Raw genomic sequence first — 24,288 nt, forward strand, 5'->3', positions numbered from 1 at the left:
TCAGCTAAAGACAGAAGGAAGCTCCAGAACCGACCTGCAGAACCGGAGCGGCTCGTACCTGGAGGGGGTGTTGGGGTTACTGGGGTCCCAGGCGCCGCTCTGCCCCGGCGTCCGGCTCCCATCATGCAGCGGGGTCTGAGAGCCGTAATGAGGCGTTCGACTTCCTGTCAGAGAGAAGACGGAACGTTTCAGAGGATTGTGGGTTTAGAGATGGGTTTTTGTTTAACATGTTGATTTTCAATATTTAGTGGAAAAAAAAAACACAAAAAAAAAACCTGGAAACACACAAACTGCTGCAGAGATAAGGATAAAAAAAGGATGTAAAAAGAAAAATAATCACACTCGGATAAATAAACAAGCACCTGTAGAAACAACAATAATAAATTGTCTGTAAAAAGCCTGTTAAAATAATAAATAACACTCACATAAATACCTGTAGAAATAATAATAAAAATGCCTGTTAAAAAACACCTGCAGAAATAATAAATGAAATGACGGTACCAAAAAAGAAAAAATAACACTTGTATAAATAAACACCTGCAGAAATAATAATAAATAAAATGCCTGTAAAAAAAAGAAAAAATAACACTTGTATAAATAAACACCTGCAGAAATAATAATAAATAAAATGCCTGTAAAAAAAGAAAAGAAAAAATAACACTTGCATTAAAAAAATTGCAGAAATAATTTTTAAAAATACATAAATGTCTGGAAAAAGAAAAAAACAACTTGCATAAATAAGGAAACATCTGCAGAATATTTTAAAAAATGCCACAGAAATAAAAAATAAATGTAAAAAAAGAAAAAGTAAAAAAAAACGGCACAAAGAAATGACTGCAAAGATAAGACAAAAAAATAAGAAAATATCTTTAAAAATATTCATGTTGACAGAAGAAAATTAATAAAAATACTCAAATACAAGAACAGAAAAAAAGTAATAAATTCCTGCAGAAATAAAAAATACAGAAATAAAATAAATGCAAAATAAATAAAATGGCATACCTTTAGTAAGAACCATAATGTAAAAATAAAAAAATAAATAATTATCCGTAAAAAGAAAAAAAACATTCCTCTAGTCAGAAAATTAATGTAGGAATACAAAAACAAATGTGTGTAGAAAGAAAATAAATATATGTATAATAAATCATGAAATGTAGAAATGAAAACATTAAAGCAGAATTTTAAAAAAAATTCCCATAAATGAGAGTAGTAGTTAATAAATGTAGAAATTATTAATTTCAGTTATTTAATTGGCTTTTATTTATGAAACTATCTTCCTCAGGTTTTAGATGAAATGTTTTATAGATTAAAAATGTAAAATTATCCGTTTTGCCCGACAATCAAAGCTTCAAAAACCTTCAGTTTGTCGTCACATGTGACCAGGAAAAGCAGAAAACGTTTAGAACAGAGGAAAACTAAACGGCCACTTCTGGTGCTTTGGGGTGAATATTAAAAGGCTGTGAACTGGAAGGAAGCCGTCGGCCGTCGCCTCACCGTCGTGCAGCGGCGTCTGCGATCCGTACATGGGAGTTCTGGATCCGGTTCCGTACATCGGAGTCTGAGACGAGTAGACGGGGGTCCGGCCGTGAGTCGACGTCATCCCGCTGTGCCTCTTCGCTCCCCTGAGAGGACAAGAAAACAACATTTAAACCACAAAAAACTCCACAAATCCAGCCTTTAATCCTCTCATACGCCTCGCTGCGTCACATCAGATTCACATTTGAACATCTGGAGCCAGAAAACCTCCAGATGAGAATATTAATTTCACATTTTTAGCAACCCACAATCTGACACGTCTCACATGAACAACGCGATGACAGAAGAGCTTGAAAGATCCTTTTGGAGCTCCAGTAAACACATTTCTCATGTTTTTAATCTTTTACAGACTTCAAGATTGATTAATGCTTAAAAAAACACGAGCGTGACACACAGATACGAACTATTATGATTTTTAAAAGTAAAACTAGATGTAGAAATACAAAAATAATGCAAAGACAAAACATGAATGTCTGTTGGAATAAAAAAAACAAAACAACAGTAATAAAAAAATTAAGCAAAAAATTTTATGGTGACAGAAAAAAACATTTTTTTCAGAAAAAATATCAATAACACTAAGAATAAAAAATGCCCAAAAATGCAAAAAATAATTTTAAAGAACGGATAAAATAAAAAAGAAAAATGAGAATGAGACTGTAGAATTGAAAAAAATAATTTTCGATTAAAAATAAAATTCAAAAAATTAAGCAAAAACCTTCAAAAAATGTTGTGTTGACAGAAAATATATTAAAAATATTTTTAAAAATGCACATCTAAAAAAAATAAGAAAAAAACAGATGCAGAAATAAAATCAGTAAATAAAACAATAAATGCAGAAATAAAATAATAAACACAAAATGTTGAAATTAAATAGAAATTTTAAAAAACGAAAATAAAAAATGTGTTTTAAAAAATAAAATACACTTCTACAAAATAAAATATGCCTCTACAAAATAAAGTACATCTTACCAAAATAAAATATGTTTCAACAAAATAAATGATTTAGTGTAACAATGTGCTGAACGTAGTTTTTACCTACTGTAACAAAGTACTTCAGGTAGTTTTTAGCTACTCTAATGAAGGACTTAGAGCAGTTTTTACGTACATGGTGGTGAGCCTCTGGCGGTCCACTGAAATGGTCTGACAGGTGGAGTGAAGCTCGACTCGGGCCGTCGACTCGGTGGCGTCCTTCACCACCCCGATGTATCCTGGGAAACGGAGGACGACGTCAGAGCGCTCGGTGGTTTAAACTAATAAAGGCGGGCGGACCGTCTCGTCACACTGACCTTTGTAGGGACCCTGAGAGATGCGAACCGTCTGACCAATCAGCTCGTTGTCTCGCCGTCCTCGGCCCCGCCCCATTCCTCCTCCACCGCCGCCGCCGCCTCTCTGCTGAGCTCCTGAAGAGTTCAGAGAAAACTGAGGATCACTGAGCAGAAACAGACTCAACGTTTAGCTATTATTTCTGTTACTTTATTTCTTTTATGTCAACCTGCTGTCTTCTTTTATTGCTACATTTACTATTTATTTCTTTTTATTTCTTTTACTTTTTAGGCATTTCTGTCTTTATAATTCTACAAGTATTTTCTTTTTAATTGTTAATTTATTCACTGTTTTATTTCTACATGATTTTTTATTTTACTTACAGGTATGCTTTTATTATATTTTTGATTTTTTTATGTTAATCTAATTTCTTTTGCTACAGTTACCATCTATTTCTACGGGTATTTTATTTTTAATTTTGACACCACGTTCATTATTTCTACAGGTATTTATTATTATTGCTATTTTTATTATTATATTTGAACAGGTATGTTTCTTTATATTTATTTCATTCATATCAACCCAATTTCTTGAATATTGCTGCATTTATTATTTTTTATTTATTTTTCATTTCTACATGCATTTCTTTCCCTTTTTGTAATTCAACAAGTTTAATTCTTTTTAATCTCTACACTATTTCATTTCTATACGTATTCATGTTATTTCTATATGTCTAATTATTATTCCACATGTATTTTTCTTAAATATTATTTAAGTCAATATAACCACTTTAAAAGATTTTTTGAATTTATTCTTTATTGCTACAATCTACCATTAATTTTTATTTTGTCTCTCTTTGTATTTACTTTTATTATTATTATTTTTTTAAAATATTTAATATTTTATAACGGTATATATTTTTCCCACAAGAATTTATTTTTAATTTAATTTTCACACCTTAATCATTACTTCTACAGGTATTTAAATTTTTACTATTTTATTTCTACATGTCTTTAATATCATTATAATACCTTTTGAAGAAATGTCAACAGAAAAAAAATGTGTAGGTATTTGTCTAATTTTGTATTGCTTATTTTTTATTATTCTTTTCTTTATATTTACCTCTTTAATATACTTAGACATTTTTCAAATTTATTGTTTATTCATTTCTAAAGCTATTTATTTATTTACATGGACATTTATTGTTTTAAATTTTTTCAGGTAAATGTTTGACGAGTTGTACCACAAACACAAAAATACTATATTTTTAAAATAAATATTAATACTTTATGAAAGAAAAATGTCATGTCAGAGACGGTCGAGCAGGAATTGATTTAAAAATCTGGTGATTTGAGATGAAAACTGGAGCATCTTTCATCTTATAAACGTTTCTAAATCAACTCTTGGATGTTCTCGTCTAAAAATGTGTTGTAAAAATGTGTTTTTATGCATTGATTTGAGGCTCACCTCCTCCTCCGTGGTGCATCGGGCTGCTGATCCGAGGACTCATCGGAGCGAATCCTCCCACCGTGAAGTTGGTCACGTCTCTGGGCTGCAGAAACACCGACAGACGTGAATTCTTTGGAATATTTAAGAGGCGAGGAGAGCGCACCCTGTAGAAAGTTCCAGAGTATACCTACCGACACCTGTACAGATCACTGATTAATGTCTACTGTCTGGTTTGTAAGCCTGAACTTCAACAGAAACACAAATATGACAATGTGCAGGTTCATGGGGACTTCTACTGCAGGAATTCTATTTCCTGATGAACAGAAGCTGTGAGTTCTTGGAGTTTCTGCTGATTAGTTGGAAAGAAGATTCAATGAATCCCTGCATCTGTCCTGATCTGGTGTCAGTTCATTTTGTTTCACCTGGATGGATTTAAACTGATCTGGTGTCAGTTTTTACCAGAACTCGGATGCGTCTATCCTCCAAAATGTCATGTGTCTATCAGCTGTACTGAGGAAGTTCTGAGGCTCTGAAATGATGGAAAAAGACCTGGAACGTTGAGAGTCTGCAGCTCTGGAAATATTCACAGTATGAAGGTAGAACTTTGATCATTAATGAAGTTACTGGAGATGAAGACCGCTGACCTTGGAGCCTCCAGCCAACACCAGGTGTCGGGTCTTGCAGACGAACATGCCTCCATTCTCCACCAGCTTCTTGCAGTGGAGGAAAGCGAAACCTCGGAACAGGTGACGGATTTCACCTTCACGACCCTGCAGGAGGAAAAACACAGTTTAACCTCAAACTCTAAAAACTCAGAGAAGAAAAGAAACCAGGTAGATAATCTCCTACTGAAGATACAGACTTTGATCGACATTTCACAAACACCTAGACCTCTGTGAACACCAAGACCTCTGTGAACACCAAGACCTCTGTGAACACCTAGACCTCTGTGAACACCTAGACCTCTGTGAACACCTAGACCTCTGTGAACACCTAGACCTCCGCGAACACCTAGACCTCCGCGAACACCTAGACCTCCGCGAACACCTAGACCTCCGCGAACACCTAGACCTCCGCGAACACCTAGACCTCTATGAACACCTAGACCTCCGCGAACACCTAGACCTCTATGAACACCTAGACCTCTGCGAACACCTAGACCTCTATGAACACCTAGACCTCTGCGAACACCTAGACCTCTATGAACACCTAGACCTCTGCGAACACCTAGACCTCTGCGAACACCTAGACCTCTGCGAACACCTAGACCTCCGCGAACACCTAGACCTCCGCGAACACCTAGACCTCTATGAACACCTAGACCTCTATGAACACCTAGACCTCTGCGAACACCTAGACCTCTATGAACACCTAGACCTCTATGAACACCTAGACCTCTGCGAACACCAAGACCTCTATGAACACCTAGACCTCTATGAACACCTAGACCTCTATGAACACCTAGACCTCTGCGAACACCAAGACCTCTATGAACACCTAGACCTCTATGAACACCTAGACCTCTATGAACATCTAGACCTCTATGAACACCTAGACCTCTATGAACATCTAGACCTCTATGAACACTAGGGCTGCAACTAACGACGCGTCAATGAGTCGTCTGAGCACGATACGTCATCAAAAGCGGAAGTGAGCGCGCAATGCAACAGAAATCACCTTCCAACCGGAGCGCGGAACACGGACGAACGTCGGCGCTGCATCGTGCATGTATTATGTATGCACGATGCAGCGCGGATGTCTGCGTTCTATCGTAAACATGGATGTCAGTGTTTACTATACAGCTGTATCTAAATGCGGATGTCCGTGCTGCAGCGTGCATACATAATAAATGCACGACGCAGCGCCGACGTTCGTCCGTGTTCCGGTTGAAAGGTGATTTCTGTTGCATTGCGCGCTCACTTCCGCTTTTGATGACGTATCGTGCTCAGACGACTCGTTGACGCGTCGTTAGGTGCAGCCCTACTGAACACCTGGACCTCCGTGAACACCTAGACCTCCGTGAACACCTAGACCTCCGTGAACACCTAGACCTCCGTGAACTCCAGGTTCTGGTTCCTACCAATGAGTCCAAATCAAAACCTTTAGCATAAACATTTAAAAATTGGAACCTTAACTTGTCAAACTTGTCCCAGATAAAACTCTACTGATGTTTGAGCCTCAACAGTTGGAGAAATGTGGACCAAAGACTGTATTTTAGTAGAAATATGGATTTGTCTGAAAATTCTGCATTTTTCCCCGTTTTTAGGGCCAATAACTAAAATTTTCTTCTCTGTTGGATCCACTCAGTCATGCTTATCAGCTGGGAACTTTTCTGAGTCCTCATCACATTCCATGTCTGTGAGAGATCCATTTCTGGAGATGATGGACTAAAATAGACTTCCAGTTAATTTCTGCGGAGTGAAAACATCTGAAAATCTCCAATGCCAGCCAAAACAATTGCCATTTTGGATCCTAAAAAAACAAACTGTAAAAAGAATCTGATGTATTTTCACAGATACCATTCCTGGCATAAAAGAAAAATGAGGCAGCAGAGTACAGTGATAAAGTTTATGGATGTTTTTGGCCTGAGATCAGTCTGTTTGTGTTACAGTAACCTCTGAATTCTTGCCAGCGTGTCAGTGGTGATTTATTCCCGACAAAGCTCATCTGTAAACATGGATACAGGCTGAACCCACACTTAACCCCCAGAATAAACCATCGTGAGGTCCTGGAAGACGAAGTGATCATTTTATCAGCTGCATCATGTCACTGCAGCAGCAAACCCTCTTAGCTCAGATAAATATTAGTGTGCAGATGTTCTTACAGAGTGCGGCCCGTCGATCACTTTGACGATGTCTTTGACGTGGATGTTGTTCTGCTCCGAGTCCAGCGCCACGGCGAACCGGTTGTCTTTCCGACGGTTCACCGCCTGGTGCCGAACCGTCAGAACTTTACCGTGCATGTTCAGCACCTGAGACACACAGCTGCCGTCAGACGCTAAATTCCTTAAATGCTTCAAATAAACCGGTCCTGGGGCGGTCTACTACCTGGAATGTCTCTCTCTCCAGGCGGACGATGACCCCGACCGTCTGAGGGTCCAGCTGAACCAACTCCCCCCACTCGTGTTGGCCGCCAGCGTCGACGCCGGACGCCGTCTCCGAGCAAAGCTGCAGATCTCTGGGCAGAACCTTCAGCTGTGAACACAAACAGAGGCTTTCTGCTCATCGTGTGGCGTTTCTGGGACAGTATCCTGCTTCTCAACGCAGCATTTCAACCATTTCTGCAGTCCAATATGCAATTTATAAGCTGTGTTTAAAATCAATGGCGGCACAAGTCTGGAAGCAGAATCAGGTTTACTGCAAAGGAAGACTGCAGAAACAAGCAATCACTTTAGGCATGAAGCATTTTCACTCCAAGTATTGTCGATTAGATGTAGTAGCTGGTTGCTCCATCAGCAACCAGACGAGGAAGCTTGTTCATGCTGGCAAACAGAGAGCATTGTGGGAGTTCAGCTACTAAAAAGGCACCATGACAAAGACCTATGTGGCGTTTAATGACTTCTAACTAGCACAGAAACGTGAAATGAAGCTGGTATCCACTAGAAAACATTAGACGAGAAGTTTCAGAAAAGGCCAAAACTGTTTTTACATGTAAACATATTTTATTTCTTAAAAAGAATGTCATTATTTGTCAGATATTTGTCAATGTTAGTGAGATAAATTACGCACATAAATGACTGAAAAACGGTAAATAAACTATTATTTTACAGATTTACTCTGTTTTGTTAAATAAATAATAATGTCACATTAAAAATCTGTATTTTTTCAAACAATATTTAAAAAATGTGACCATAAAGTTGGATTTTACTGCATTTAAATCAAGCAAAAACACAGTTTTACTGATATTTGACATTAGTTTGTAGAGCTTTTTTTTTTTTTACTGGCTGTCTATTCTGTGGTTATTTCCAGTATCTCAGAGCTTACCTCGTGCATGGTGAGGTCGGAGAACAGGATGACGAAGTTCTCCTCCACTCTGACGATCAGCCCGGTGTCGCCCTCGTAGCGGCCGGCGATCACCTTCACGTGGTCGCCCATCCGGAAATACTTCCTCAGCTCGTGAGCCGGGAACTCCAGGGGGTCCTGCAGGGAGAAACGCCACCAGCACAGCTTTTATTTCCAGCTCCGGACGTGGTTTACCTGCTTCTACGAGCGTTCGGACGTCCGGTCACCTTCAGGTCTTCGTGTTTGGGCATGATGGTGATCTTGTTTCCGTCGACGCTCAGGATTTTTCCCTGCAGGTTGATCAACTCGCCTTCGCAGACCTCCACGTTGTCGCCGGCCTGCAGGTTGTGTTCGCGCTCCTTCCCTGCAAACGCACCAGAAATTCATCGTTCGGAAGCAGAGGAGCAGGTGAACGTAGAAAAAGAACTCGAGACAGAAAAAAAATCAGTGAAAACAGAAAAAATGAGGAGAAAACGTCATTAATCCCCAAATAAATGACAAGAAATGAGAATAAATGCAACTACTGATAAAAAAGCACTTAAATATATCACTGAAAATAAATCTAATAATAAAATAAGACTCGAAAAATTATATTTAAAAAAGTTTAATTTTAAATATATACAGGGATGGGATCAGCAAGTTCTGATTCCAGCGGAAAGTTGTTTGGGGGGGGGGGGTATGTGTGCGGTGGCGGCGCCAGCGGAGCAGCGACTTCCAATCGATGGGTCGTTTACAATCGTCGTTAACAAGCTATCGTTAACCTCGTTACCATCTCGCGGGAGTATCAGCGACAATAAAGTGTTCAAACTTCAAAGGAAATCGGCGGATCCGCGGAAAATTCCCATCCCTGGACTCTACACTTCATGGTGATTCGATTACAGGACTGTACATGACTGCTCTCACTGAGTGGCAGCTAGCATTCAGCGCGGTGGATATTAGCAGCCGTTCGATATTACGACTCGCCGACCATAAACATACCTCACCCCCCCCAAAAAATTTTCTCCTCAAATTTAGACGATTCACAAGAATGACCCTGGCAATGATAAAATCCGCGGAATTCCGCGGAAAATTCTCATCCCTGTATAAAACATTTGTGAACGTTTGACTGTTTTCTGACTGCACTTTAAATAAGCAAAAACTGTATTTAAACCTTCATCTAACGTTTAAACAGCGTACCGGACTCCGTAACAACCTCCAGGTCGATTCCTTCGGGTTGATCCTCGAACTTCTCCAGTTCTGACAGAGTCGGCTTCACTCCGTCTGTGATCTGAAAAACAGCGTAAATTCAAGTCCAGCTTCTTCTATTTGATTTACTAGAATACATGGTAAAATGCATAAATAAGAAGTATTAGGGGTTAAACTCTGCAAAAATGACGGAAAATATTAGCTTGACTTCAATGCACGTTAAAGTGAGAAAACGAGCGTTTTCTACAGAAATCTAGCTTTTTACTGCCAGTTTAAACCTTAAAATTACAATTCAGGAGTTGTGATGAATCTGAGTTAAATCTGCACATTACCATGTAAAATACTACTTTCCTTGACTTTAATATACATATTAAGGTGATGCTATAAAATACTATTTTTACTTGGCTATACTATATATTAAGATGAGAAAACAAGATGCTTTAGGGGCTTAAACTCCTAAAACAATGATATAAAATATTATTTTAACTGACTAATACATATTAGGATGAGAAAATAAGATGTATTACAGTTTAAACTCTGCAAAAATGATATAAAATACAAATTTATTTGATTTTAATACATATCTAATTGAAAACAAGATGCATATTTGGGGTTAAATCCTGCAAAAAATTAAACAAAATGCTACTTTAATTGACTAAAATACATACTAAGGTGAGAAAATAAGATGTTTTAGGCGTTTTAGCTCTTAAAAATGATAACGTATTAAATTAACTGACTATAATGCATGCTAAGGTGAGAAAATAAGATGCATATTAGGGGTAAAATCCTGCATGAATGATATTAAATACTACTTTACTTGACTTTAATGCACATTAAAGTGAGAAAATACTATGTTTTCTGTATTAATCTCACTTTTTTAACTTTCAGTTTCAACCTTAAAACACAAGTTGAGGGTTTGATGCCTTTGCGTGGCAACAGGAGTTAAATCTGCCTGATGAACGAGTATTTCCACAGCTGAAGCTCACCACGGCCGACATGGCGAAGCTCTTAAACAGGAATCCTTTGCGGCTGTACCGGTTCCCCTCAAAGATCATGAAGTCTCCATCGTGGCTGACTTCTCCTCCCAGAGACCTGAAGAGCAAACCGTCACATGTTCATTCATGTCCACCTCCAGACAGTAGAGGACCTCCTGAATGTGAGCACGTACCGGATCTTCTCGGCATCAAACAGCCTCTGAGCGGGCCTCTTGAACTTCTTCCTCTTAGCGAACCAGTCTTTCTGCAGACGGAGGAGGAAAGTCACCGTCAACACGCCGCTTTCACAGGACAGAGAACACGCCAACACTCGTAACGTCCTACCAGACTCATCTTGGCCTTGATGCGGTCCAGGTCTATCCGAGGAATCATCTTCAGAGAGATGGTGTTCTGACTTGGCTCCACGTAATCCACCTGGAAACCAGATCAGAAAACAGATCCACTGATCAATACCAGCATTACATGAGCACCACTCGTTTATAGAGGAGCTTTAAGCTCTCAAAATGAGCACAAAACTGGGAAAAACAACTGTTGGGTTTCATTTTAGTCATTTTTTGTCTAATTTTGGGCATTTTGTGACAAGAAATTGAAGAAAACAAGGGTAGTCTAATAAGTTGACTTATCAGACTGCATGAACATCTCACAGCTGCTAAGCATCAGGAGAGACCTCCGGCAGGTTTTGGTAAACAACAATTGCACAGAAACACAAAAAAAACACACCCAAACACTGCCATCTGGTTTACAGATCTGACTGAAAGACAACAGAGCATGAAATTAGACCACCCTGGATGCTTAGTTCTCCAGAATAACGGCGTGTTCGGTACCTGGGCGATGTCGTCCTTGTACAGGCCTCTCTTCAGTCTCACCCAGGACTTGGGCTTCAGGTTGGTGACCTCCTTCACCACCTTCAGGACGTCCGTCATCTCCTTGATGGGGACCATCTGCTGGTTCCAGAAGCCCATCCTCAGGTTGCCGATGCCCTCGATGGCGGCTTTGACGTGGGTCTGTTTGTACGACTCCACGTAGATGTAGCCTTTGACGTGATCCGGAGCCACGACCGACTTTATCTGGAGAGGCTGCAGATGAGAAAAACACAACAGCATCATCACCTCTGGGCTTCATCTTTATCAGTACGCTTTAACCAAAGACGAAAAGTACAGGAAGTTAAATGGAAATCCAGGAGACATCAGGGAAGCTACGTTAGCTAGCTTAGTCACCATTTATTTGAATTAAGGAAACAGATGTCGGAGTTCTTTAACTGATTTAACTGGTATCAGAAACTCTACGCCTGACTGTTTGTTTACATCGGCTGCTGCACCAGCATGCTGAAGACGTAAAGTTACAATTATTAATACCAGCTTTGTTAGTCGATTCATGTGCATTAATAAATGTCTTTTTAAATGTAGTTTAGGTTAATCTCTCAAAATGGTCACAAAACTGCACAAAACCAACTCAAAAAAGATGAGACGCAAGAAAAGACACAAAACCACCACAAAAAGATACAAAATCAACACCAAAAGACACAAAACCACCACAAAAGATACAAAATCAACACCAAAAGACACAAAACCACCACAAAAAGATACTAAATCAACACCAAAAGACGTAAAATCACCATAAAAATGTAAAATCACTGCAAAAAGACGCAAAATCACCATAAAAAGATACAAAAAATCAACGCAAAAAATGTGAAACAACCACAACGATGCTAAATCACCACAAAAAGGCACGAAATAACCATAAGATGCAAAACCACTACAAAAAGATGCGAAGTGACAACAAAATGCAAAATCACCACAAAATTACCACTAAATGATAGAAAATCACCACAAAAGGATGAGTAACCATAAAAAAAAGCAAAATACTACAAAGATGCAAAGTCACCAAAAAAGACGTGAAATCACAACAAAGACGCAAAATTACCACAAAAAGACATGAAATGACCATAAAAACAAGCAACACACCACAAAAAGATGCAAAATCACCACAAAAAGATGTGAAATGACCAAAAAAAACCCACACAAATTCAATGCAGCATAGACCTGATCAGGTTTGGACTGTGTATCAGCAAATACTACAAACTAAATGACTTGGATATCCACAGACAGGACATCGCTACTTAAAATACTTCATGTGGCTCCAGCAGTACTTCCTGTGCTTTAAAACACATGAACAAACCAAACTGCTGCACAAATAATGACTGCAGAGCAGCTGTTGGTTGTATTCGAGCAGCATGGAACAAAACAAGGGTTTAAAAAGGAGTCCTCCAGCCTTCACAAACATGACATCCATTTGGATCCATCCTGTGAGAAAGCTCGGACGCTTCCAGGACGCTTTGGGTTGAAGGATCTGAACGCAGTGAGAGTTGGAGAGCAACACGTTTTCCATCTCTAAACCTCACTAGATCAAGTTGAGATCACCCAACGCACGTCAAGATTCTTTTCATCTTTTGTTGCCGATTAGACCAATCAGCCGAAGAAAGAGTGGGAGGAAGACGGAATAAACACGCTCCATTTAAAACATCCCCCGCCTTATATATAGTGCCTCTAAGTGCAAGAAATAATAACATATACTGGACGATACACCTACAAAATGATACATCTTCACTACAATAAAAACAATCAGGTCAAGGTCATACACCAAAAAAGGCAGATCTACATTATGCACAGGTGGCATTGGTGCAATATGCATGAAATCCTTCAGGTTGTTTCTGACATATGCTCCAGAAACAGAATGAACAAGACGACATGGTCATCAATATCCTCTGCCACATGTGATGTCTATGAGTCTATATCCAAAATAGTGATAAAGGGCCATAACTCTGTTAAATATTATCGCACAGGTCTCATTTTCAAACTTGATCAAGGTGTCCATGATGTGAAGCTACACACTAAATTTCATAATCCTAGCTGTAACAGTTTCTGAGAAAAGCTGTCCCCTTCATCTCGGACGGACGGACGGAGGTCAAACCTATATCCCCCTTTTCCACTTCGTGGAGGTGGGGGATAAAAAAATATTTGAAGTGCCTCACAATGACCTTGAAAATCAGGTCAAGCACCCCAAAAGGCACATCTATACTACATAGAGACGGTCTGGAAGTGGTTGTTACCGTGTCTGTGAACTGGTAGGCGATGAACTTCCTCATCAGAGCGATGGCCGTCGCTCGCTCCTCTCCGATCTGCACAACAACCACAAGAGTGTGTTCACAAGGGGGGCTTTGTGTGTGTGTGTGTGTGTGTTTATATTTGTTTATGTGTGTGTGATTATGTGTGTGTGTGTGTGTTTACATTAAATATAAACACACACAAATTTTGTGTGTGTTTATATTTGTTTATGTGTGTGTGTTTATATATATGTGTGTGTGTGTTTACATTAAATATAAACACACACAAACAAATTTTGTGTGTTTATATTTGTTTGTGTGTGTTTGAGTGTATTTGTGTGTGCATGTTTATGTGTGTGTTTGTATGTGTTTGTTTATGTGTGTTGTGTGTGCTTATGTGTATGTTTGTGTGTATTTATGTGCATGTGTGTTTATGTTTATATGTGTGTGTATGTGTGTGTGCGTGTGTTTTTCCTCACCTTGCACTTGACGGTCCACAGGTTCGGATCCCTGGTGACGACGACAAACAAACGTTAAGCACGACAACAAGCTAGTGACATCATCGCTACGCCTGGATGCTGATTGGTGGACGGGCGTTTACGTACTTGACACCAGGAAGTAGCTGCTGCTGGGTGATGTCATCAGAGAGCTCCTCGGACCCTCCGGAGTAGCTGAACACCACCGAAGAAGAAGAAGAAACACGAGACAGCCTGAGAAACTTTCACCTTTCAACACAATTCACTCAGGAATTCATTCGTCTATTTTGGAATTTAAAAATGTGATCTTGTAGAAGTGGAAAGCAAAGAAAATAAAAATGAAAACAAGATGTTTGCTTTAGATCCTGATAAAGTGTCCAATAAAAGAGTCAAAATCCAAAAAATATTTTGTATTTTTGCTGCGTGAGGATTTGGTTTGTTTGATCGTTTAAAGCTGTGTTTGTGTCAAAACTGAAGACTGAAGGGAAACATTGTTGATATATTCAGTTTTTAGTCAAACTTGGATGTAGTTTTGATTAAAAAAATTAAACTGAAATACAAACCATTTGACACCGAGATGCGAAAAAAACCCACAACTGTGGTAGTTTACTATTGTGTTCTGCTCTCAGCTTCTAAAATGATCATTTTGTGTCTCATATTTGTTGTTTTGTGTCATTTTGTGTCTCATATTTGTTGTTTTGTGTCATTTGGAAATTCATTTGTGTCATTTTCTGTCTCGTTTGTGTAATTTTGCATGTCATATTTGTTGTTGTGTGTCATTTAGTGTCTTGTTTGTGTCACATTTGTTGTTTTGTGTGACACCGTCCAATGCCACAGAAGCTGTTTTGTGATGAAACATTTCAGTCCGAGTTACTCACTGCTCCCCTCCTGAGGATTTGGCGTATTTCCTCATGTAGTATTCACCCAACGCCTCCTCTCTGGAATCTCTGCAACACAGGAAAACACAACAAACGGTTCAAAACAGAAAATAAAGCTGCTCGTGTTCGCCTCCACACCCCGCTAAAGTTGTTTAAATGAAGACAAATGTGTGCTTTTTTCCCCTCAGACAGCTCAAGTATTCATCCAGACTAAGGGCAAAAATCACAACAACACAAAAAATCACCACAAGAAGATGTGGAGTAGCAACCATAAAGCATTGAATATACACAAAAAGACTCAAAAACGGCCAAAACTCACGCAAAATCAACACAAAAAGACTTAAAAATGACAAATAAAGATGTAAAATCAACATAAAGAAATAAAAACAACACAAAGACTCAAAAATGGTACAAAAACAACATTAAATTGTCACAAAAAAATCTAAAAAAGCCAAAAACGACATTACATCACCACAAAAAGCGACAAAATCAATACAGCAAGACTTCAAAATGACAACTAAAGACACAAAATCACACCAAGAAGACAATCACCAACAAAAAGATGTACAATCAATCAATATAAAAATGTCACAGTACCACAAAAATGACAAAATCACAACAAAAAAGGTGTGAAATCACTTTGTTAACACGTGGAATCAACGCAAAACAACTCACAAATGCCAATTAAAGACCTCCAATCACAACAAAGACATAAAATCAGCACAGAAAGGTGTGAAATCACGACAGAAACAAGTGAAATCAACACAAATAGAGACAGAAACATCGTGTCTGAAGAGGTTTTGTTGCGACTGAAATCTAAGTCCCATGACCGCCCAGATGTTTGCCTCTGTGTCTCCAGACAGAACGACAAACGGCTAGCGGACATGATGGAATAATTACAACATTCCTAAGAACAACTCAACAGATGAACAGAGTTTTGTTTGTTGACTGTTGCCAAAAGTAACAGGTTAATCATAGAAGTTTACAGTCACACCAGAGATTGCTCAACCGCTGAGAGTTTGGTCATATCATGAGACTTCAGCTATTTCCATCTCATTAAACATCATCACACTCAGACAGCAACATCTGTGAGGGCAAAATGAACAACATCTGGATCATCAGATCACAGAGGATAATTCTCAGAGTGAAGATCTGCAGCAAAAAACAACAATTTTACTTCCATCAAAACCTAAACGAGAGGAACGTGATTTTGGTACCGCACAAACGCAAAATCACCACAAAAAGACGTAAAATCACCACAAAAATATATTAAATGAACACAAAAATATGTGAAATCACCACAAAAAGATGTGAATTCACCACAAAAATATGTGAAATCAACACAAAAAGATGTGAATTCACCACAAAAATACATGAAATCACCACAAAAAGATGTGAATTCACCACAAAAATACATGAAATCACCACAAAAAGATGTGAATTCACCACAAAAATATATGAAATCACCACAAAAAGATGTGAATTCACCACAAAAATATATGAAATCATCACAAAACAATATGAAATCACAAGAAATAGACAGGAAATCACCACAAAAAGATGTAGAATCACCACAACAAACTCAAAAATGGCAAATGGCGGCTGTGGCTCAGGTGGTAGAGCAGGTCGTCCAATGATCAAAGGGTCGGCGGTTCGATTCCCGCTCTCGCCTAGTCGTGTGCTGCATGCCGAAGTTTCCTTGGGCGAGAGTCTGAACCCTGAATTGCCTACCAGTGACTGTTCCACTGGTGTATGAATGTACAGCCATGGCCATAAGTTTGGACACAACATGACTTCCTATGTCTGTTCTGATGTCTATTACAGAACATAGCTAATATTTTTTGACAGCACCAGTTTAATTAGTCAACAAATCAACAAGGGATATAATATTATCAATAAATTCCAACAATTGGAACGACTTTGTTCCCAAAACATAACATTAGAAGAAAATAACAAAAAAAGCAGTACTTTACAACAGAATTTGGTCAGAATAACAAAATGACACCAAACTCTTTTGATGTTTTTTTAAAATATGAAACTTAATATAGTTCTCAGGAGTTGTGTACTATCACCCAAACACTTCAGTATTTTGTGGTATTTTCTAAGATTCACAAGCGTCATGGTACTTGTGTCCAAACTTATGGCCATGGCTGTACACTGACTGATGTTGCAGGTTGATTAGCAACCTGCACATTAGTGTGTGTGTCTGGGTGAAGGGGAGCAATTGTTGTAAAAGCGCTTTGAGTACTCTGAGTAGAAAAGCGCTAAATTAGAGCAAGTCCATTTACCAAATAAAGGACATCAAATCGCCACAGTGTGAAATCACTACATAAACGGGAAATCAAGAGAAAATCTGCAAATATAAACATGAAATCACCACAGAGATGTAAAATCACAACACGTGAAGTTACCACAGAAAGATGCAAAAATATCAATTAAAGATTTTAAATCACAACAAAAAGACAAAATCAGTACAGAAAGGTGTTAAATCACTAGAAACATGTGTGAAATTAACCCAAAAGACTCAAAATCACCCATTGAGGACTTCAAATCACAACAAAAAGATGTTGTTTATGCTGATTTAGGATTCACTGACGTGATCTGGAGGCCTATTAGTACTAATCGATCAGCTGAAGAGCAGCTTGGCTCAGTTAACGAGATTTCCTTTGTTTGCATGTAGTCCCAGTTCATTTAGCAACCAAGAAACTCCTCCAAAAGAAATGTGACCGATTTAGTAAAAAATGTTTGATTTCTGCATGAACAAACTGAATAACGAGGCGTGCTTTACCTCCAGAGGTTCTGCAGCCGCCTGGATCCAGAGTGGTCTTCATCCAGAACCACGTGGTCGATGTTGGACACTGGAGGCAGCAGAAAACACACGTTAATGTGAACCATTTAGAGATTTAGAGGAAAATGTGACGACAAAAAGACGTCTTACCTTCAGCCTCCTCTGTTCGGGACCGAACCAGAGAGAAAAGAGAGAGAGGGGAAGAGGAGCAGCAGGGAAATGAAAGGAGGAAGGATCGGTAGAGGAGGAAGAGTTAGAGGAGAATAAAACCAGAACACAGGAGGGACAGGTGAAGAGGAAGATGAGGAGGAGGAGGATGAGGAAGCCAAAAGACATTGTCATCAGGGCAGAGCACACAGGAGTCAGGCAGCAGCAACACAAAGCATGATGGGAGAAAAAAAACAACAGGAAAACAAAGTGAGTAATGGTGACTTCACAGCACATAGAAGCATGGAGGCAGTGAGGAGACGCTACAGCAGAAACAAAACTCCACTTTCAATCGCGAAAAAACGACCAAAAAAAACAGGTAATGGCGACGTCGGACCAAGAAACGCATCAAATAATCACATCTGAGAGGCAAAGAACCCATTGCAGTTGAGATTTTTACCTAAAAAAATACCCAAATCATCAGATTTTCTGTCACTTTTGACATGAAAGAGCATTATTTTCTACTTTTTTAAATTTCTTTGATGATAGAAATGCATGGTGGTGCCACCACTGTGTATTCAACGGAAAAAAAATGTCCATATTAAGGATTTTAAAATGGTAAAAAAAAATTTAAAACTGTATTTTTCAGATTTTTTTTTTCTGTTTTGTGAAATTACAAATAATATGCAGTAAACTCAAGAAAAAAGAAAGAATTTCCGTTCATCTTTTGCTGCAGAATTACACCATGTCCTGTATTTAAATCAGCAAAAAACTAGGGCTGGCCCGAATAGTGGTTTCTGGCCTCCGAATATTCGGGCCCTATGGGAGACGCCAGTGTTTACAAACAGTGATGTCACTAAGTCACGTGATTACCGCGCTGGTTGGCAAGAGGAACCAGAGGAACAATGGCTGACGATAACAATGCGAACTATCCTTCCGTGAAATTGTCCGATTATGCTCAATCCTTATCACCTGAGGCCCGACAAAGATACATGAGTAAGCTGAGATATCAGGGAAACAGTAAAACCTTGCCAGATCCCTACAATTTGAAGACTGGGCGGGTTGACGATCCTTCATTGTGGCCGGACATTTTCTTCACCGACATTTGTTTTTACTTGATTGACACCGCTGGGCAGTTCACCCACCCAAAATATATAATTATGAATTAAAAATAATATATCTTCTGCTAATCTTCAACAAGATGTCAAAGAAACGTTAAGAAGTTGTTGTATTTTTTGTCTGCAGTATGGCTTCTATGTAACTGTAACAGACCCACAGCATTGGTCACTGAAAATAGGCGCGCGCATGGCGGCACAGCGACGGCCCGAATATTCGGATCCGTTTGTCTGGTCTCCTGGGTCCACATTTTGCTCTCGTGTAGTCTTTAGTCTTGTGTTTATGCAACGAAGTGAAGCGTGACGTCAGAGTCGGCAGCCACCCGACCATTCGGGTGGTGGTAAGAAACACGAATGGGTGAGCCGAAATGAGCCGAAGAACACGGCGGAATGAGCCGAAATGGGCCGAAGGCGCAGGGAAGACAGCAACGCTGAATATTCTTTCCACCCGGTGACGTCTGACAGTGGGAGAGGGGGAGGGTGGGTGTTGCGAACATTCGGATACCAAAATGAATATCCGGATAGTGCCGTAGCGAACGAATCGGATATTCAGGTCCAGCCCTACAAAAAACAACATTTCACATATTTGCCATTATTTTCAAAGTTTCAGCACTCCATCGCTTTTAAAGTGCTCAACGGTCAAAAGAACGATATTTAGAGAAGAGTCAAAGAAGAACGTCCAGCTGCGCTCCCATTTTGTTTCTGCTGTACATCCCTCTAAAGTGAGTCTACGCATTAAACAAAGCTCCATCCACATCTGTTAGTCTGAAAGTTAACACGTGACAGCTGACTACCAGGCAGCAGGTTCAGGCAAATGATCACACTGGTTCTCTGGAACATTCCCTCATCAGCATCTCACACATTTTCACCGAAAAGTATCTTTATTTTATACGACAGAAATTCACATTTTATTTTCATTTCTGGCCAAAAAAAGGTAGCAAAATATAGATTTTAACAGGTGCTAAAAGATGCAAGTTATTGCAAAAGCAAGAATTTCTTTGTGGATTTGATGTTTGTTCAAGAAGCCAATAATGGATTTGCCCTCCGTGCTTCCTCACAGTACATTCACAAATACAGCTGAGCTGAGATGAGGTGGGTTAATACGTTCATTCTGGGACATGGATGATATTCCATCTGTTTACATGGATATCAATGAAGACGCCAGAGCAGGAGAGTATCTGAGCAGAATTACCGTTAACTGCAGAGGACATGCAGAAGAACGCCGATAAGACAGAGAGAGTTCAGTCAGAACACACATCTAACCCAAGATTCACATCAGAACACACAAACAGTGACTGGAGAAAGAGTTCCCTCCCAGCTGGAGGTTCCTCCTTTTACTGGTCTTCAACGTTGAATCCTGGTCAGTTTAATTAGTGACAGAAAGGAAGTCTTCAGACTGCATCCAGGACTTGTACAAACCGTCCAGGACGTGCTGCTGAGAAACATGATGCTGCCGCCACCGTGCTTTGCTTCATAATGTGAAGCACGGTGGTGGCAGCATCATGTTGTGAACCACTAACCCTAGTCTCTTCTTGGAACTCCTTCAGAGGAGTCATAGAGTCTTGGAGGCCTCCCTCTCTAGTCTCTCAGGTCTTGAGGACGTCCTGCTCTAGTCACATTTACTCATGTTCCATCTTCCTTCCACTTCTTAATGATGGATTTAACTGGACTCCAGGAGATCTTCAGGAACTTGGAAATGTTCTTGTTTCGTCTTGACTGAAGCTTTTCAACAACCTTTTCTCAGAGTTTCTTGGTTCGGTAGTCTTCATGGTGTAGCTCTAAGCAGGAGTTCTGATCCTCCAGGAGTCTTTATGATACAACCACTGACCTCAGATCATCTTTATTCCACCAGCTGTTGACTTCTGGAACCACCTGAGATCCATCAGCCACTTTGAGGGGAGTGGAGACCTCAAAGCAACCTCCTGCTTCATGCAATCGATGCTTTTAATGAATGCTGATTGATTTGTAGAAATCTGTTTTCACTTTAACATGGAAAATTTTTCTATAAGTTCTTGTCATCAAAGAAATTAAACCGACCGTGATTCAAAGCTGAAAAGCAACAAAAGGAGCAAAACACTTCTTCCTGGCACCGTGACTGAGGATTTACAATCAGAGACACTGATCCAAAGACTTCTGGTGCTTTAAAGAACCTTCATACCAACAGCATCCCACAGAAACAGAGTCATATATCAAGTTTACTGGGACTGAAACAATCTGAACGGTTCTGCTTCCATTTGGACTCAGGGTTGTTCCTGCTCAGACAGAGTCCGTTATTCGACTGAAAATCTGCATCTTCCTGCCATTTCTGAACGCTTGACTTCTAAAACTCTATTTTGTTTGACAAGTAAAACAACAGAAACATGTGTTTGATCTGGGAGGAGAAAGAGCCGATCTGACAGCGGTTTAGTTTTTGCAGAGTCTGTGGTTTCTGAAACAATCCTGTCTTTCAGCCCGTCTGACCAAAGCAAACAGCCACCAGCCAACAGGTTGACGACCAAAACCGATTTCACGGGACATTTAGGGTTTAGTCGTTTAGTTACTACGTCAGCGTAGATTTCGATAAAGAAATGAGATGCTGTGAGCTGTAAAACAAACTGCACTGGCAGAAATTAGAATCATCATTAATAACAGAACAGCTGGTGATTAGTTTGATAGTCAAATCGTTCCAGCTCTCGAAATAAAAACAAAAAACAAACAGTCAGAACTCAGCTTGTGGCTCTGTCTCGGTCCAGCTTCAGCTGCTAGTTCTGCACGTTTCAGCTCATTAACTGCAAACTGCTACAGTTCCGCCCAAAGAATGTTTTTCTGTCAGATGTTTTCCTCCTCTGATGGTAGTTTTTACTTCAGAGTAACACAGAAATCCAATTGTAGACGCTGGAAACTTGGTTAAGACATAAATAAACACCTAAAGTGGGTTGAGCTGACGTTGCTTACCAGGATTTATATCAGGTGGAGGCACCTTTCACTCATTTCAAGATGTCAGTGTTTGTAAAATAAATAATCCAAGAAATGTGACTTTTTCAAAGTTGTTTTGGAGACTAACTGATGTTTGTGAGTTCTCTCTCTGTCTAAAGGCCTGTTCTGTTTCCACAGAGATGCAGAGGAGTCATAGGTGTCTTGTTGGCCTCCCTCACTCGTCATGGCTCCACAGGTTGTTCTGGTTCACAGACGTTAAGGTGAAAAACTGTTTCTGTGTGTTGGTTTTAACAGGCTGAAAGCAGGAGATGCTTTTACACACCGTTAATTAGGATTCTGAATGTGATGAAAACGTCTGACGTAACGTTCCGTAACGTTCTCTAAACGTACCTCCAGGTTTCTACATGAGGCCTGGACAGGAAGAATACTGACAGTTTGGTGGGTTTTTTTAAATATTCGAGAAGAACCATAAAAACCTGAAGAGTAAAAAGGCCTCTGAACGCTCTCACCTTTCTCCAGAATATCCTCGGCCCCCTCCTCCCACTGATCGTCTTCATCCTCGTACTCGTCGTCCACATCTGGACAGAGGAACAGACACATAGATTTAGAGTTAAAGCTTCTCCGGTCTTTAATTAACTGCAGAGAAAACCCAGTTGAAGCGTTGTCTGTTCTCACCGGCTTCGTCCAGGATGAATCCTCCATGTCTCGGCTTCTTCCTCGGACGGTCATCGTCGTCCTCCTCTTCCTCTTCGTCATACTCCTCCTCATCCTCCAGGTCCTCCCCCTCCTCGTCGGCGACCTTATCGCTGCCCACAGGGCTGGCAGGCTCCTCCTGGTTAGACAATCAAGGTAGGAAAGCTTCGTTTACAGTGCAGTCGAGTACAAAGACGAAAGATGGAGGCACACAAAAATAGCAAAAAGGAAACCTCTAGAAAATAATAGAACATTTAAACTTTAAAATCTGTAATAAAATCAGAGTTGCCCTCTGGATAAAAATGAGTTCTGCAGGTTATTCCTGCTTGCAGATGTTCACTGAATACTGAATGATTGTAGGAGCAGCTGCAACTGAATACATTCATTTAAATGAGTTCAGTTAAAAAAAAAATCACTTTGTTGTACCCATTTCACTTAAAAAAACAAAACAAAAATAAGCCATGTGCTCAAAGCAGATTCTATAAAAAACTAAAAATTCTGCACTTCTTGACACATCTGTGAAGCCTGCAACCACCCAGATGTGACAAACGGTCACGTGGCAAAAACTCTCAAAAAAAGGTATAGAAGCATTCTGAAAGATACATTCTGTACAGTGAAATATCTTCTACAGCTGATGTATGAAGTTTGTAGTGGCTGTAAAAATGTAAATAGGTAAATATCCACAGTAAAAAATACACTTTTTGTGTTATATAGTTTCTAGTTGAAAAATTCCAACATAAATGGACTGCTTTCTGACCAAATTTAAATAATTAACACTAACTTCATTCAAACCAACTCTGTGAAGCCTTTTTCAGTAGCAGAGGACTTCATCCATAGCCATAGAGCTAATCTATATTCTCTGTGCTTGTGGAGGTGTTGATATGTGGAGTTACTGCTCAGCTTTAATCACTTTAATCCACCTCAGAGCCGCACTGGTTCTGTGTTTACAGCCAAGTAGCACACCTGGCTAACGGTTAGCTCACCTCGTTCTCCACCTCCTCGGCCTCTCCGTCGCTGCTGCGCTCGCTTTGGTTGTCGGAGAAGTCGCTGTCGTCGCTGTCGGACATTTTGAAGACCTGCACAGAGCGCAAAATAAAGAAAAGATCACCGCCGACCTCCTGAAAGTTTGAATCGAACTCGAGGCTAACGGTCGGCTAGCAGTCCCCGATGACAACAATCAGTGCGGCCTAGCATAGCATGCTAACGCAGCTAGCATGAACACGACGAAGCAGAAAAGTCCAAAACAGCTGCAATCAAACGTTCGCCGAAGAGTTCCGCCACTGTAGCTCACCTGGTTTTACCTCCTGGAGCGGATTTGGTCCTCGAAGCTGATCAATAAACGTGAAAAATCGGCTTGTTTCGATCAGTCTGATGCCTCACGGAGTCTCGGGGAACCGCGAGATTTCCGGAAGCTGCGGAAAACTCTCGCGGGTTTTGGTCGGCGGGTAGGTTAAAATAGGAAGAGGTCTCACTCCGTTCTGTTGTTGCGGGGGTTATCGTGGGTTATTTCACTGTAATGTTGAAAGGCAATTCATAAACACCTAAATATATGTAAAATAAACAAATAAAGTAAATACAGTACATAAAAATATACTACAAAAATAACATGCAACTTGATGTTTTCGAGATTTCCAGTCAATTTTTTGGATTGTTTTTAGTTTTTGTATTTTATTTATTTAAAACCTCAAAGAATACAGTGAGGGACATGCAGTAAATACAGCCATGCTTAAAATTAAATATCCA

At 39.7% G+C, this 24,288-nt stretch overlaps 1 protein-coding gene across 2 annotated transcripts in view; it reads right to left on the bottom strand.

Moving 5' to 3' along the window:
• supt5h (SPT5 homolog, DSIF elongation factor subunit) overlaps positions 1-23,971 on the bottom strand; it is a 28,610-nt gene extending 4,639 nt beyond the window's left edge. Inside the window, exons 1-24 of one of the 2 annotated variants that reach the window (XM_051958012.1) lie at positions 23,837-23,971; positions 23,529-23,621; positions 22,528-22,684; positions 22,362-22,430; positions 17,675-17,744; positions 14,887-14,955; positions 14,138-14,203; positions 14,012-14,042; positions 13,539-13,607; positions 11,254-11,505; positions 10,754-10,843; positions 10,603-10,673; positions 10,421-10,526; positions 9,426-9,516; positions 8,477-8,613; positions 8,232-8,387; positions 7,296-7,442; positions 7,073-7,219; positions 4,893-5,018; positions 4,267-4,351; positions 2,823-2,936; positions 2,642-2,744; positions 1,495-1,622; positions 59-164 (exon numbers count right to left, since the gene is read on the bottom strand). In XM_051958012.1, the coding sequence (XP_051813972.1) occupies positions 59-164; positions 1,495-1,622; positions 2,642-2,744; positions 2,823-2,936; positions 4,267-4,351; positions 4,893-5,018; positions 7,073-7,219; positions 7,296-7,442; positions 8,232-8,387; positions 8,477-8,613; positions 9,426-9,516; positions 10,421-10,526; positions 10,603-10,673; positions 10,754-10,843; positions 11,254-11,505; positions 13,539-13,607; positions 14,012-14,042; positions 14,138-14,203; positions 14,887-14,955; positions 17,675-17,744; positions 22,362-22,430; positions 22,528-22,684; positions 23,529-23,612 (2,474 nt within the window). In that variant the 5' untranslated portion in view covers positions 23,613-23,621; positions 23,837-23,971. Of the gene's footprint in view, positions 1-58; positions 165-1,494; positions 1,623-2,641; positions 2,745-2,822; positions 2,937-4,266; positions 4,352-4,892; positions 5,019-7,072; positions 7,220-7,295; positions 7,443-8,231; positions 8,388-8,476; positions 8,614-9,425; positions 9,517-10,420; positions 10,527-10,602; positions 10,674-10,753; positions 10,844-11,253; positions 11,506-13,538; positions 13,608-14,011; positions 14,043-14,137; positions 14,204-14,886; positions 14,956-17,674; positions 17,745-17,824; positions 20,032-22,361; positions 22,431-22,527; positions 22,685-23,528; positions 23,622-23,836 lie in introns of those variants that run through there. The other variant, XM_051958013.1, reaches the window with a different exon arrangement.
• Positions 23,972-24,288: the final 317 nt, after the last annotated feature.

This window comes from Acanthochromis polyacanthus, chromosome 13 (assembly GCF_021347895.1).
Source record: "Acanthochromis polyacanthus isolate Apoly-LR-REF ecotype Palm Island chromosome 13, KAUST_Apoly_ChrSc, whole genome shotgun sequence".
NCBI lineage: Eukaryota > Metazoa > Chordata > Actinopteri > Pomacentridae > Acanthochromis > Acanthochromis polyacanthus.